At 43.3% G+C, this 14,360-nt stretch overlaps 1 protein-coding gene across 1 annotated transcript; it reads right to left on the reverse strand.

The window, feature by feature from the left end:
* Positions 1-9,418: 9,418 nt before the first annotated feature.
* On the reverse strand, positions 9,419-10,438 carry LOC105071460 (nucleoside diphosphate-linked moiety X motif 17). Its single transcript, XM_010958143.3, has one exon. The coding sequence runs from the start codon at positions 10,414-10,416 to the stop codon at positions 9,445-9,447; it is 972 nt and encodes a 323-aa protein (XP_010956445.2). The 5' UTR covers positions 10,417-10,438; the 3' UTR covers positions 9,419-9,444.
* Between the last annotated feature and the right edge of the window lie 3,922 nt (positions 10,439-14,360).

Consider the following 14,360-nt stretch of genomic DNA (forward strand, 5'->3'; position numbering starts at 1 on the left):
GATATTTGAAAACCTTTGATTAAGCAAGCCGGCTTTCTTGTTTTCCTGTCCTCTTACAAGATTCAAACTAAGTTGGCCACCCACTGATATGAATTTGTAAATAGACTAAATCCTCCTTTTGAACACACTGGTCCCTTGCTTGCTATCTTATGAAAATGTTTGAGGGATGACAACATCAGAGGCTCAGCAGACATGAGTGTGTCTGCCCTGTGCTAAGAAGACCTGGAAGGCGCTAAGTTCTCTTGGAGAGGACAGGAGTGCCGGGGACAGACAGATGTAATACGCCCGCAGAGAATCTGGCTCCCTACCCCTTCCTATCATTGAGCGTGTGTGTGCGTGTGTGTGTGTGTGTGTGTGTTGTGTGGTATGGTGTGGTGTGTTTGTGGTATGTGTGTGGTGTGTGTGTGGTATGTATAGTGTGGTGTTTGTATGAGGTATATGTGTATGTGGTGTGTGGTATGTTTGTAGTGTGGGTGTGGGTGTGTGTTGGTAGTGGAAGATACTGATTCTGTAGAAATCTATACTTTCATTTAGCCTTGTGATGAGATGAGAGAAATGTGGAAAACAGAATTTTTAAAATTACTATTTTTATTGAGATATAATTGACATTGAATTATTATAATGTACAACATAATGATTTGATATTTGTGTGTATTGTGAAATGATCATTACAAAAGTCTACTTAATATCCATCATCACACGTAGTTACAAATTTTTATTGTGATGAGAACTTTTAAGATCTACTATCTTAGCAACTATCAAATATACGACTCAGTTTTATTGGTTATAATGACCATGCTGTACATGATATCCCCATGACTCATTAAAACTTTAAAAAACAATTATCACATTACTTAAGCCCAATTTTTCTGTCTTTTCCCTTCCCTCTCCTTCCAGTGTTTCATATTTCCTCTCCTTTATTTCACTTTTTCTTTAAATGGATCCTTTCTGCTCCCATCTTATTTAATTTTTCTCTCATCATCTCCTTTCTCTCTATTTTTTTAAATTTAAATTTTTTCTCCTCATTCTACCGTTAAACTTCCTTCCTCTGATCGGTTTCTCTCTTGCTGCTCTTTCAGGAGCTGTAAGTCGGAGAACTTGAACTTGACCTGGAGCACGGCCAGAAGCATCAGTTATACTATAGATGGTGTTTCTTTATAAGAAAGCCCACCAGCACAAGAGTCTTGTGGGGTTCTTTGTACTACATGTGCCCAGGTCTCTGCTTTTGTTCTGAATTCTGAATTGACATGTGATTTTAAGAGCTGCTAATCCAGCAGAAGTGGCTGTCTTTCTCGCTGTTGGTGAGTAGGCGAGGAGCAAAACGGTGACAAGGAGTTGAGAAGAAGGTTGTCTTAGAGCCAATTCAGGCTGACTTGTGTTCTCTTTACCTAATGGTTGCACTAGGGATCCCTGGAGTTTATAAATTTGAGGTGAAGCTTTATAAGTAATTTGCAAAGGATGTCACAACGGCAGAAAACTGGTAAAATAATCATGTTGCGGGTATGGGAGTCTGGAGAAAAGAGACGACCTAAGCTAAGAACTGTCAGAAAGTTTTTCCATATTCAACCTTCAGCACCTCTGAACCCCCCGCCTATTTCCTATCTGCCTCTGCATTTGTGTTCTTGTGCCAGCAGAGTAGGGGCTTCTGCGCAGTAGTTAAGGCTCTAGGGTGAGACTAGGTTTGAATTCTAGCAGAATAACCTTTCTAAGGCTCAGTTACCTTAACTGCAAATAGGTACAATCAGACCTGTTGTCAAAGTAGGTGATCCAAGGAAAGCGTGTGGTGCTGTGTCTGACACTGATAGTTATTATTACTCACTATGGAGGAAGTCCTGAGTCTCAAAGGAGTTAATGTTCCTCCCTCCTCCAAGGAGGGTCAGAGAAACTCAACCCCCCACCCCCCAGCACATAGTGATTGCCTTGCTACCCAGGCCTGAGCCCATCCTAATTTTACGTGCTTCATTGTAAGCCAGGAACTTTGTTGAAGGAAGGTGAAAAACAGTCTTTTACTGTTAAGATAGACTTTTCCCCGTTTTATCAGTTATCTATTACTGTGTAACAGATCAACCAAAATGGCCTAAAACAATGACTATTTTTAATTACTCAAGATTCTGTGGGTTGGCAATTTGGATAGGGTTCTGTTGGTCTTGCCTGGGTCCGCTGGTGGGTCAGTGGGGTGAGGGATCTCTTCATATGGTCTGTCACCCTCAAGGAGTCAAGCCTGGGCTCTTCACAAGGGGGCAGCATTCCAGGAAAGTAGGAGCAGAAACTACAAAGCCTTTTGTTTTTTTTAGTTTTTTAAATGTTTTTTATTTTTACAGTTTTTTTTTGTCAGCCTTTTACTTTATTTTTTTAACTTTTTTTAATTGATTTATAATCATTTTACAATGTTGTATCAAATTCCAGCGTACAGCACAATTTTTCAGTTATACATGAACATGTGTATATTCATTGTCACACTTTTTTTCTCTGTGAGCTACCGTAAGGTCTTGTATATATTTCCCTGTGCTATACAGTATAATCTTGTCTATCTATTCTACAATTTTGAAATCTCAGTCTGTCTCTTCCCACCCCCCCGCCCCCTTGGCAAGCACAAGTTTATATTCTATGTCTGTGAGTCTATTTCTGTTTTATATTTATGCTTTTTTTTTTTTTTTTTTTTTAGATTTCACATAATAAGTGATAACATATGGTATTTTTCTTTCTCTTTCTGGCTTACTTCACTTAGAATGACATTCTACAGGAACATCCATGTTGCTGCAAATGGCGTTATGTTGTTGGTTTTTATGACTGAGTAGTATTCCATTGTATAATTATACCACATCTTCTTTATCCAGTCATCCGTTGATGGACATTTAGGCTGTCTCCATGTCTTGCCTATTGTAAATAATGCTGCTGTGAACATTGGGGTGCAGGTGTCATCCTGAAGTAGGGTTCCTTCTGGATATATGCCCAGGAGCGGGATTCCTGGGTCATACAGTAAGTCTATTCCTAGTCTTTTGAGGAATCTCCATACTGTTTTCCACAGTGGAAAACTGTGGAAGGCCTTTTGAAGCCTAGACTGGAACACTACCTTTCTTCCACAATCTACTGAAGGCCTCTTCACATTCAGACTGTGGGTAAAGAGGCTCTACCTCCTGATGGGAAAACACAGCCAAGTCCTCCTGCAAAGTGATGTGTGTGCAGGGATGGGAGAGGTTTTTGTGCCCATTTTTGCAAATCATATAGCAAAGTCCACCTCTGGCCATAATCAATCACATCCCTTCTCCATAAAAAACACTTCTCCCTACAGGATTCATTCCATTAGGGCCTTAGGCTTAAAATTAGGTCCAGATCTGGATGAACCTCCTCTGGCACATCACAGAAACCACCAGAGTCTGTACAGGGGCAGAATGACTCAGAGAGCTTGTATTTTTAATTTATAGGAATCTGCACCATTCAGCCCCTAAACATACTATGATGAGAGAGAGACCAGACAACCACTGTAGATGTTTCCATTCAGAAAAAGGGAAGAACTAGAGACACATGACAATTCTAGCCCAGGTTTCTTCAGAGGGGCAGCCTCACAGGAGGCCAAGAGTGGAGGCTGCAAGGCATCTCACTGGCCTGGGCCCAAAGTGGTAAAATGTCACTTTTGCTATGTTCTGTTGGTCAAAGCGAGTCACGAGGCTGGCCCAGACTCAAGGGGTAGGGAAATGCACCTCACATCTCATTAGGAGAAGTGGCACAGTCACATTACAAAGGAGTGTAAGACAGGGATGGAGGAATTATCCCAGCCATTTTTGCAAAAAGCCTACCATACCATAGTCTTAAACATAATGTTCATCTTTCCCTCCCAGTTCTACACATCACATAACATATTATTCCTCCTCTTGTTTATTCACCTGTACGCCATGATCTGAGCTTCCTCCACCATCCAATTCCCTATTGGTTACCTTGGCTCAAATGTTCAGGCATCCACTTATAGCCCAAACCCCTCTGTGTCACTTCCACACCTTTCTCATGAAAAGCCAATAAAAAGGTGAGGCCTGGCTGTAGTGAATTCTCTCTCAGGTGCTCCTGTCTATTTTTCATAAGAGTCTACACACGCAAGTCACTGTTTAACTTCCCAGGTATTGCATTTTACTGTCTGCTGTCTTAGTCACTTCCAGTATCCCGACATCCTGCCCAGCCTCTGGTTTAGTTAGGAAACCAGCCATTTCCGACTCCCTATTGGCTCTCTTATTCCAGTTAGAATGTGGATAAAATGTATTCAAATGTTGCTTCAACATTTCAGGGATATTCTGATCATTATAAAGTTTCTCAGTCTACCAATTGTTCGTAAAACTGGTTTACATGGTGAAGCCATTTTCTTAAGGTATAAAAATAAATTAGTTGTAGTGATTAAAAATATTTATGTGAAAATCCTCTTCCATAAAACTTAAATGATTTTAAACCTTTAGAAGTGACCAGAAAATCAAGTGGTAAGTTTGGAGCATTGCAAGGGAATAATGAAAAATCCCGTTAGACTGTATATTAAGCTGTTTTGCAATTTTCCTCCCCTAGAAAGGAGAAAACCCCAAACACTTTCTACCCCAAACAGCCTCAACAATGCTGAGATTTTCTGTGCACCCTGACTGTCCTTGGGCCACATTCTCAGCTGCTTTTTGTGACCCAAATGTCTGTTTACTTTCAGGAGAAACATGTAAAAGGAAACACTCAAGGGCACCCCCTTCAACATTGACCTTCACAAACATTTTCACTAATTCAGCTCAGCTTCTTTTTATTAAGAGCTGACCAGACATCCAAACTCTGTAAGGGGCCGTGGAGGAGGTGACAGGAGTGAGAATGATTAGGAAGCAGCCCTTCTGGGCCGCTTTTACAAGCACCCTCACAGCTCTGCACAGCTCCGCAAAGCAAAGCAACTTGACTCCCCGTGGGTGTGAGTTAGCCTCTAACGTTTCCCAGGCAGCTATACTGGGTGGACAAGTTGACATGGTGTAGTAGCGGTCAGGCTTTGAATCTGGGATCACAACTTACTAGAAATATAACTTTGGACAAGTTGTCCACCATCTCTCTGTTTCAGTTGCTTTATCTGTCAAATGGCAACAATAAGAGTACCTCCCTCTTTGGGTTATTGTGAGGATTACACAGATTAGAAGCTTACTTGGTACTCAGAAATGTTATATGTATTCAACAAATTAATTAAGAATAAGAAGAAATTAAAAAAATACCTTTGATGTATCTATGCATACAAAGGGAACATTAATACATTAGAACATCCAATCAGGGTGAAGGGGTGTTGTGAAGAGAGGCTTGGTTTCCAGCAAGTGTCCTTGATGAGAAAAACTCCTGTTTCCTGGGGTATGAGATGAGACTGAACAATTATTATAACTACTATAAAATGGTATAATGCATCATATTTTAGGGCCCTCCCTGAGAAAAAAGCCCATTTTTTTCCCTTTTCTCAGGCATTCCCCTCTCCCATATCCATTCTCTGGCTGTGGATGATTGTTTAAGTGCAAGGATTTTGGAGTGAGATACACGTGTCATCACTCAAGCTCTGTGACTTTTGAACTGGTCTCAGTTTCCTCATCTGTAAAATGGGCATGGGGTTTAACGTGAGCATTAGGAGAGACAAACAAGTAATGTACTTAACAGTTGGCTTAATAAAATGTATTGTGATGATTATAAATGTTTCCCTTAATCACAGATCATATTTCCCAGACTGAAGCTTTGTGAAAGTGGGAACTTTATCTCACTCCTACAAAGGTCATTTATGATAGTCAGCAACTGATAGTTGTTGATAATATAATGATGATTGATACTAGAAATTCTGGAACTTTTTTGGAGGGCTAAAGAACAAGAAAAATCCTGGCCTGGAACATCCCAGAAGACCCATTCTGAGGCCAAAAGGGAAGTGGAGATATGGAGGAAGCCTGTGCTTTCCATTTCCAAAATGTTCTTTGGTCAAGAGCCCCACTCTGATCAAAGGGAGCAATTTATTACCTGATTCATGTTACTGTTGAAATATCGGCTCTGCAATATTACATTTAAACTTAATTTTTTCAAGATCCTTTTTTCTAGCTTTATGTGAACAATAATTAATGTTAATAAATGGACTCATTTAAAAAATAAAAAAGCCCCATTCTTGGCTCTGCCCCTGATTTGCTGGGAAAACCATCTGTCTTCTTTTGGGTCCTGGTTTCCTCATTTAAAAATTGTGATATTATTGTGAAGGTCCTCTTTACCTCTGAGGTGCTTAGGGAAGGTTCCAGATAGAACTGGTTCCAGCCAGGTCATCACACTCAATACTGAAAAGGAAACCAAACAGCCAAGATGAGGAATTTCCTTTCAACAAGTATCTTGTAATTATGCTGATTTTTAAGCCACATAATCAGTCTAAAAGCAAATCCCATCTCAATGGAATTTATAAAAGGATTAGGAAATGGAGAAAATGGGGGCATATTCTCAAGCCCATTTGATTTAATTTCCCTTCCTCCTTTACTATTTTTTAACTGAATAGGGTGGAGAGCACAAACAAGTCACTGACTTCCACGCCTGTGTTTAATTTTCTTGATCTCTGGCTGGCTAGTTTCTGACCTACTTTTAAGAGGCTCATCCTTCGGTCATGATTCTGAAGGAATATGAATAAAGAATCTCTTGGAAGTGGCCCGTGTTGATACCTGAACAACAAGAAAGACATAGGTAAGGAAAAGACTAGGACTCTTACAGTCTCAATCCAGGAAAAGAATGTATGTCACTTAGACTCACCACTGTAGTTGTGGGCTTGGAATCTAAAGCCATTTACTGCTTTGCTTTCTTGTTTCATTTTTGTAGATTACTGCACATTCCAAATAATCAAACTGTGTCAAATGAAATCCCACTGAATCTGAGTAGCATTGAGACAAATTCACACAACCTTTTTCATCATGGATTTTGTAGATGAAGTGTATTAACTAATGCTGCTATTGATTTATCTAAAGTTGGCCACATCCAAATCCCCACCCTGAGATTTGCCCAAAGTCTGGGTCACTTTGTCCTGTATAAAAATAAGGCATTTTGAAGTGGACAATGTCCAGCTTTTCATCTTTGACTTTTGGCTTTAATCTTGGAGAAGGTAAGAAGATAGGAAGTTAAATAATTTAAAAATGGTGCAGACATTTGTGTAGCTTTTCAAGGTGTGTAAGCACCCTCATCTGCATGAAATAAACGAATCCTGATGACAGTTCTCCAAGGCAGGGCCTGGGAACACAGTTCTTTTTCAGATAACCTTTTTGTGTACATTTTACAGTTTTCAAACTGCAATTTTAATTCTCTCGGCAAGTTAGGAATTTTGGTGTTTTCATCACGACTTTACAGTGAGCCAATTGTGATGTGACATTTCAGTGGCTTTCCCAAGGTCTGCTGCTGCTCAGTGCCAGTCCCCTGTGGACCCCAGCTCGCAGTCTCAGCTCTGGGGCCAACACCAAGTCAACTTCAGATCAGTTCCTGAGCCTCAGAACTTCAATTCCACCCTCTACTGTCAATCTAACACTCTCATCAAAGTGCTTACTTTATAAATTCTTAATTGCTGGCCTTCCAGTCTCTACTCTGTTGGTGAATTTAGTGCAGGAAATGTCTCCTTCTTTGTTTCTCTAATGCCCAGAATAGTGTCTGACATATATGGGAACTTGCTAAGTATCTGTTAAGAAACAAATAAACAACCGAATTCACCTCACTAGGCAGATTCCAAAACTTAGAAAATATTATATTGATACCACAATTTTTCCTTTTAAGTATTTTACTGTAAATTAGAATTTTGACTACCCCTGATAAGGAGAATTGAGAGGTTTTGTATATCAAACCATTCTGTTTTCCTTAGACAAATGTTGTCCATTCACTCAGATTTAAGTCTTGGAATCTTATCAGTCAACAAATATTTGAGTATCTACGAGGTACACGACACTGTGCTAGGCACCATAGGGGATCAAAGAAATACAAGAGACCAGCCCTTCTCTCAAGGAATTTATAGCTTTGTGGAGGGTTGGCTTGTCTTTGTGCACTCAAAGGCCTTTCCATGGAGTTTATAGTACAGATAATAGTCACAGGGTGGGAACAACCACAACAGAGTGAACATGGAAGACTTTTTTTCAGAAAACCATCCAGTTGTCCATTTAGGGTCTTACATATCCAGGCCCTCAGCCGTGGCTGGTTAGGGGGATGAGCATATGCTTTAGAAGTTAATTCTCCAGATAAATAAGAGGGACACTGCAGAAGCCTATATCCCACAAAACGCAGGAGATGGGGAAGTGTGGAGAATAGTAACCCTTTCATCTTCAAGGCAGGAAAAAATATTGCATGAGTCCAGGACAAACAAGCCATAAATTTCAGGCTTGAGCCCCACCAGAGCTGCCTCCTAAATACAGCCCAAATCAAGGCTGTCAGGACTGAGTCAGTCTGGAGTCACAAGGCAGGAAAGAGAAGCTCTTCTCCATGCCAGCGTCAGCCCTCAGAACCCCAGGGGCTGATCCCATCTCTTCTGAATCCAGCTTAGACTCTCAAGGGTTCCAGCATCAGATAGTGACAAAGAAGTAGAAAACTGGTGGTGACAGCCAAGAATGTTTCATAGGCTGGGGGAACGGGGTCCCCCTGGAGCCAGAACTTGTTAGTTGTAAAACTCTCCGAGCCAGACCAAGAGAAAGGAGCAGATTTCTTTGGGGTCCTGTTGTTTATGGCTAAGTGTTTGGCCTTGGAAGACCAAAATGGGCCTGTAAAGCTCTGGCCCTTAGAGATTACAAAGAGAATTACTTTGGTGTAGCCAGACGTATTATCTGTTTCTCTTTATTTTCTTTTTAATGTCTTCACTTTTCTATGCTGATGGTATCAGAAGCTATGTATATGGTTTTGTGGGCTCAGATCTTTTATGTATTTTATACAGTGAGGGCCAACATTTATTAAGTGCTACTCCTGCCAAGCACTGTTTTAAATGCAACAGCCTGGGTGATAAGTATTACTATTATTACAGTTATTATTATTATTATTATTTTTTTTTGGGTTGCAGATTTTTTGTGCATAAACAAGAAAAAACAAAATACTCCAAAGATGACTTTCCCTGCCTCCTACTTCCCAGTAATGACTGAGAAGGGGATAAGGCCTTAGCCCTGATCACCAGGGGTTTGGGAGAAGGGCCTGGCCAATCGCCTGGGTCTCTATTTATATATTTAAGTTCACAATGTTTCTCACGCTGACCAGCCTGAGGCCTGAGCTTCTAAAGGCCCACAGGCCTGTGGTCAGGTCTGGATCATTCTGCACCTTTCCTGGGAGGTGGGAGCACCCACGCTCTCCCCCATCTCCTTTTTCAGGCTCCTCTAGGGCCTAGGGCCTAGGACCTTTGTTGTATTCCCACAGTTGTAACAAAGTTCTCACCCATAATAAAGGTTGTGAATGTTCAGTGTCACGGAGGTGGGCTGGGGAGGGGGTTAATCAGATTCCTGGTCCGGCGGGGAGAGGGTCCACATTCTGTTCTTCCTTTGCTGACCCTGGGTCCGAGTGAGCTCCACTTCCACGTGATAGGGGTGTCACTCTGCCCAGGTGTTGCAGCCAGAGCCTGAGGGCAAACTTGGTCCCTGTGCTGACCCTCTCTTGGCTGTCGGCCGCGGCTGGGGTGGTCCGCAGCAGTGTGGACGTGGGCAAGGCCAGAGGTCGAGCTCCTCCATCCTCTCCTAGTTCCACTGCAGGGACAGAGGGTGGTAGGTCCTGGGGAAGATGTCTGGGTGTCTCTGCCCCATCCTCTGTGGCAGCCACTGCAGCTGCTACATCTGGTCCCAGCCACATAAAGGCGCTCACCTCTCCTGGGTTTGGTTGGATCCAGGCCTGCAGCTGCTGCTGTGACTCCTGGGAGATGACAAGTAGATAGAGAATGATGTGATGGTATCTGGGGAGACCCCAGCTCAGCCTAGGAGGGTAGGCAGACTCCCATAGCCCCAGAGGGACCCAAGAGAACTGGCCCCGGGGCAGCTGTAGTCCACTTTCCTCCCAAAGCTCTCGAAGCCCTCCATCCAACAGCTCTTCATCAAGTTCCACATGCCCACCTGGGGATACCCAGAGGTTGGGTGAATCGTTGAGGGTGCGTGTCCTTCGGGTCAACAAGACGGTCTGATCTCTGGACTGCAGAATGACCGCCACACCCAGATCCACACCTCGATTCGTGGGCAGCTCGGCCCCAGGAGCCCCGGGCTGCTGGTCCAGGGCAGCAAAAGGGCAGAAAGGGGGTCGCTGGAGCGGAAGCCTGGCCGACGCTCCTGGGAACGGCCTGTCCGAGAGGACGAGCTGTCCCCGCTTCAGGCCGCAGTGCGTGGGCCCCGGCCCAGCGCCCAGGAGGCCACACACACTCTGCGAGAAGCTCACGGGCTTGGGGCGCCCGGAGCCGAGCAGCAGCACCCGCGCCGCGGCCATAGCGCGCCCCCGGGGGCGGGGGACGGGGCCTACAGTTATTATTATTATTATTACTATGCCCATTTTGCAGACGGGAAAAATGAGATGCAGGAATTGAGTAAGTAGTAAAATTGGAATTTGAACCCACATTATGTGTCTCCAGAATCTGCTCACATAACCACTAACTATAGTGCTTTTTAATCATATATAGTCCAGGTTCATATGCACAAGAAAGGAAAAAATCAAACCATGTAGTAGAAAATTCTTTCTGAAGGTAATCTTGGGAGACTCAGATTCTGAGCTCACAAAGCCAAAAGGGGTTGGTAGACCACTTCTTATGCTGCCTGTCACAATCCAAGATACCAGACGGTGGAGGGCAGCCTGCTACTCTAGCCTTACATCCCTGGATGCAATTGCCAGACATGCTCACAGAAAAGTGGAGCCTGCTCCAATGGGACTAAAGTGCTCTGGGGTGTTGTGTGTGGCGGGGAATAGAGGCAAGTGAGGTGTCAGACACCAGGGGACAAGATAAGTTAATGTTAGTGGATGTAAACTATGGAATTCTGTCCAGCATTTGGAAGTAAGGAATTTGATATAGGTATACCAACATGTATTTTAAAAGCATATTGTCAGTTGAAACAGTGAAAAACAGAACAAAGTCTCTAATCCCTCCATTACTAAAACAGATTAAAAATAGGAACATAAAACAGCACAACGTATTTTACAGAAATATATATTCTTGGAGAATTAAGAAGGGGAAAGGATCAGGAATGAGAATCTAAAAAATAATAATAAAAAAGTAGAAAAACACAGTCTGGAAGTGACATGATCCACACTGAGAATGTGGATGGTTAAGTCGTTAAGTGTCATATCATTCATTCCTTCATTCATTCACTCAATCACCTAACAAATACAGTATTCATGGCCAAGGGGACAAGAGGCAGGTGGTGTGGGGGAATTGCAAAGGCCCTGGGATCAGGTAGACTGAGGTTCCAATCCCGTTTCCACACATATTTGCTGGATGGCATTGGTTAACCCCTCTTAGGACTAAATTACCTAATTTGCAGATGGGAAATAACACCTAATCAATTCATAGGGTTGATGTGAATGTGTGCAAAGCTCCTTGCATGCCGTACTTGACCCAGAGTAGACACAGCAAGTCTGTATAAAACAGGAACTGCTTACCCTGCTGCACTGGTGATGGAAACAAAAAGTCCCTGAGGGCTCTTGGAGGAGAGAACCTTAGACAAATCAGTGTCCAAAAAAGTTTAATGATCAAAATTAGTGCTACAAAGGTATAGAGTGATATGAGGTCACTTAAAAAGCTCTGAAATTATCCTGGGGGCTCACTGTCAGGACTGTAGAGATACTTAAGATATTGAATAACTTAAAAGTCAAATTGAGGAGAACAACCAGAAACACCTATGTAGCTGTCCAACAACGCCCTCAGTGCCCACGAGAGTGATGACATCAGGCAAGGGAATGTCGAACGCACCGGGTCAGCCAGCAAAGTGTCCAAGGGAGGGTAGAGACTTCAGAGAGTGCCGGTGGGCTGGTAGGAGGGACCGAGGGCTGGAGGGAAGCTTTCGGGGATACCCACTGGGAGGGATGAGAATGCAGGGTCTGACCAGGGACTGGGAGGGGAATCCAAGGCCAGAGAAAGCTGCCTTGTTCAACCCTCACCCCTTTTGGATAAGCTTCTCCTGCCCTCCCCACCCCACACACAAGTCCCGAAGATGTTCTTTTGCTCCTCTGGATTGGGCTGGCCTCTGGTTATCTTCTGTGGATCTGCATTAGCCAAGATTTTGTCAAGCTTTTCTTTCTGTAATTATTATTGGGACGGGATAGACATTTGTTTTCATTCCTCCCCTACACCCCCCAATAAAAATTATCATACAAATTACGCTTTTCAAGTTTCACCCACCCCTCCATGGAAGTTTGGAACTCCCCTGCTCCCCACCACTGTCCACCCCTAGACCATTGATTGCAAAATAAGTAGTGTGGGTGGGGGAGAGATAAGCTCCCCTTGAAAGTAGGTTAAGGCCAGATAAGAAAGAGGGCCTTAAATGTTGCTAATGTCCCTGCTACTGTAACTACCCCCACCTGAGGCACAAATTCTTCTTACAAGAGGTGGGCAAAAGAAGGCCATTTAGGGGCACATAGGAGGGGAAGGAGCCTACCTCTGTAGGACCCCCTTCAAGAAGGCAGCTCTCAGTTCTTGTTGGATGGGGAGGAGGTGGCCAGATATATAAAAGAATTTTGTTTAGTTAACCCTGAGGCTGGGGAGTTGGGCAGCTGTTTTCCACAAGATCCGTCTCAGCCTACTTTTCTTATTCTAGAAAACCAGAAGAAAGGATTTCTTCCCATTCTGCAGGCTTCAAAAACCTCACTCCTTAAAGAGGAGCTCAACTCAATGTCTTCAGTTCTAACTTGGGATCTCTAGGTAATACTGGGTGGACATCGAAGGGGGAGAGGGAGTTCTCCAAGTCATTTTAGTATTACAAATAGCAGAATATAAAAATATAAAGTTATCAAAATTTTGCATTACCAAATTAATTAAATTAATTAATGCATTGACCTGGGGTAAGATGCATACGATAAAGAAGCTCAAGTCCTTTTTACTTTAAACTAGAATCCTATCTACCTAATGTGGTGACATTAGTCATATAGGCTGATTGCAAAGAGATAATTCTTAAATGCACTTTGTTTGGTAGACAGGGTTTTCAGCACATGGAATCCATGCAATAATAATAACAACAATAATAGGGGGAGGATATAGCTCAGTGGTAGAGTGCATGCTTAGCATGCATGAGGTCCTAGGTTCAATCCCCAGTGCCTCCATTAAAAAAATAAATAAGTAAATAAATCTAATTACCAACCCCTCAACAAAAGAAAAAAAAAGAGTAACAACAATAATAATAAAAGGCAGTGGTTGAGCAAAGATTGGGGTCCCTGGTTCTAAAAAGTTTGTTGAATAATTGAAAGGAGAATCAAGTTCTGCTAAGAGGGAATAAGGATGTAGGAGAGTGGCATTAGCCTGGCAGAATGCCTTCTATCCAGGGAAGAGCCACCATGGTCAAGACCATGGCATCTGGAAGAAAAGAAGACAAAGCAGAGGTGTTCTGCCACTCACTTCTGATTGTCTCTGAGTGGAGATCACTATTTGCAACCGACCTTAGGAAGAGTCCTGAGACCCATCAGGCTTCCTATACAAATTTGCCATTAGTTGGTACCTGCCCATTGATGCACATGTTTGCAAGGACAAGCTAAGAACCTCCCTCCTCATCCCTGCTCTCAGCCCAGAGAAGCCACATTCAGGTTAGCTCTGTCCAAGACTTGATAGTTATTCTCATACAATTTTGATGATTAGAAAGACTCTTCATCCACCCATTTTCTCATCCATTCATTTAACAAATGTCTTTGTGCAAGGGGTTGTGAGGCTATGAGGGCCTCCATCTCTGAGCTCAAGGTCTATGAAGTTGTTGAGGCCGTAAACATTGCACTGCCAGCTCAATGACAGTAGCAGGGTTGATGATTCTAACACTAGGACAACCGCAGTGATGAAATGCAATTAGCCAGTGTCTGGCCCTGTGGTTGGAAGCCTTCTAAGCCTGACGAGCTAGGAGAGATTATCTGGCAGGGCAGGCAGCTGTGGTGCTGGGGGTGGAGACGGGGGAGGGGGAGTTGAGTCTGTAACCAGGACTAACTAGTTAGTGGTCTGGGCAGGGTCAGCCTGAGACAGTGGTCTCTTCCAGAGTTGCGCTACCCACAGCTTCTGCTTACACACCTGACCTGGGCTTCCTCCCATGCTATTTCAGGAGGTGGGCCAAGTATGGATTGGAAGTGGGTCCTGAGGGCAACATTCTTACACATGGTGCTTTTCTGAGCTGTGGGCCTCCTAGTGGGTAGGACTCAGGAGACCAGAGCGCCAAGAACCCTCTAACATCTTGCCTTTGTCCCTAAAA

The sequence above is a fragment of the Camelus bactrianus genome, chromosome 24 (assembly GCF_048773025.1).
Source record: "Camelus bactrianus isolate YW-2024 breed Bactrian camel chromosome 24, ASM4877302v1, whole genome shotgun sequence".
Lineage (NCBI taxonomy): Eukaryota > Metazoa > Chordata > Mammalia > Artiodactyla > Camelidae > Camelus > Camelus bactrianus.

Excerpts from the sequence above, each read along its gene's own strand:
- LOC105071460 (XM_010958143.3), bottom strand. The coding sequence starts at position 10,416 with ATGGCCGCGGCGCGGGTGCTGCTGCTCGGCTCCGGGCGCCCCAAGCCC.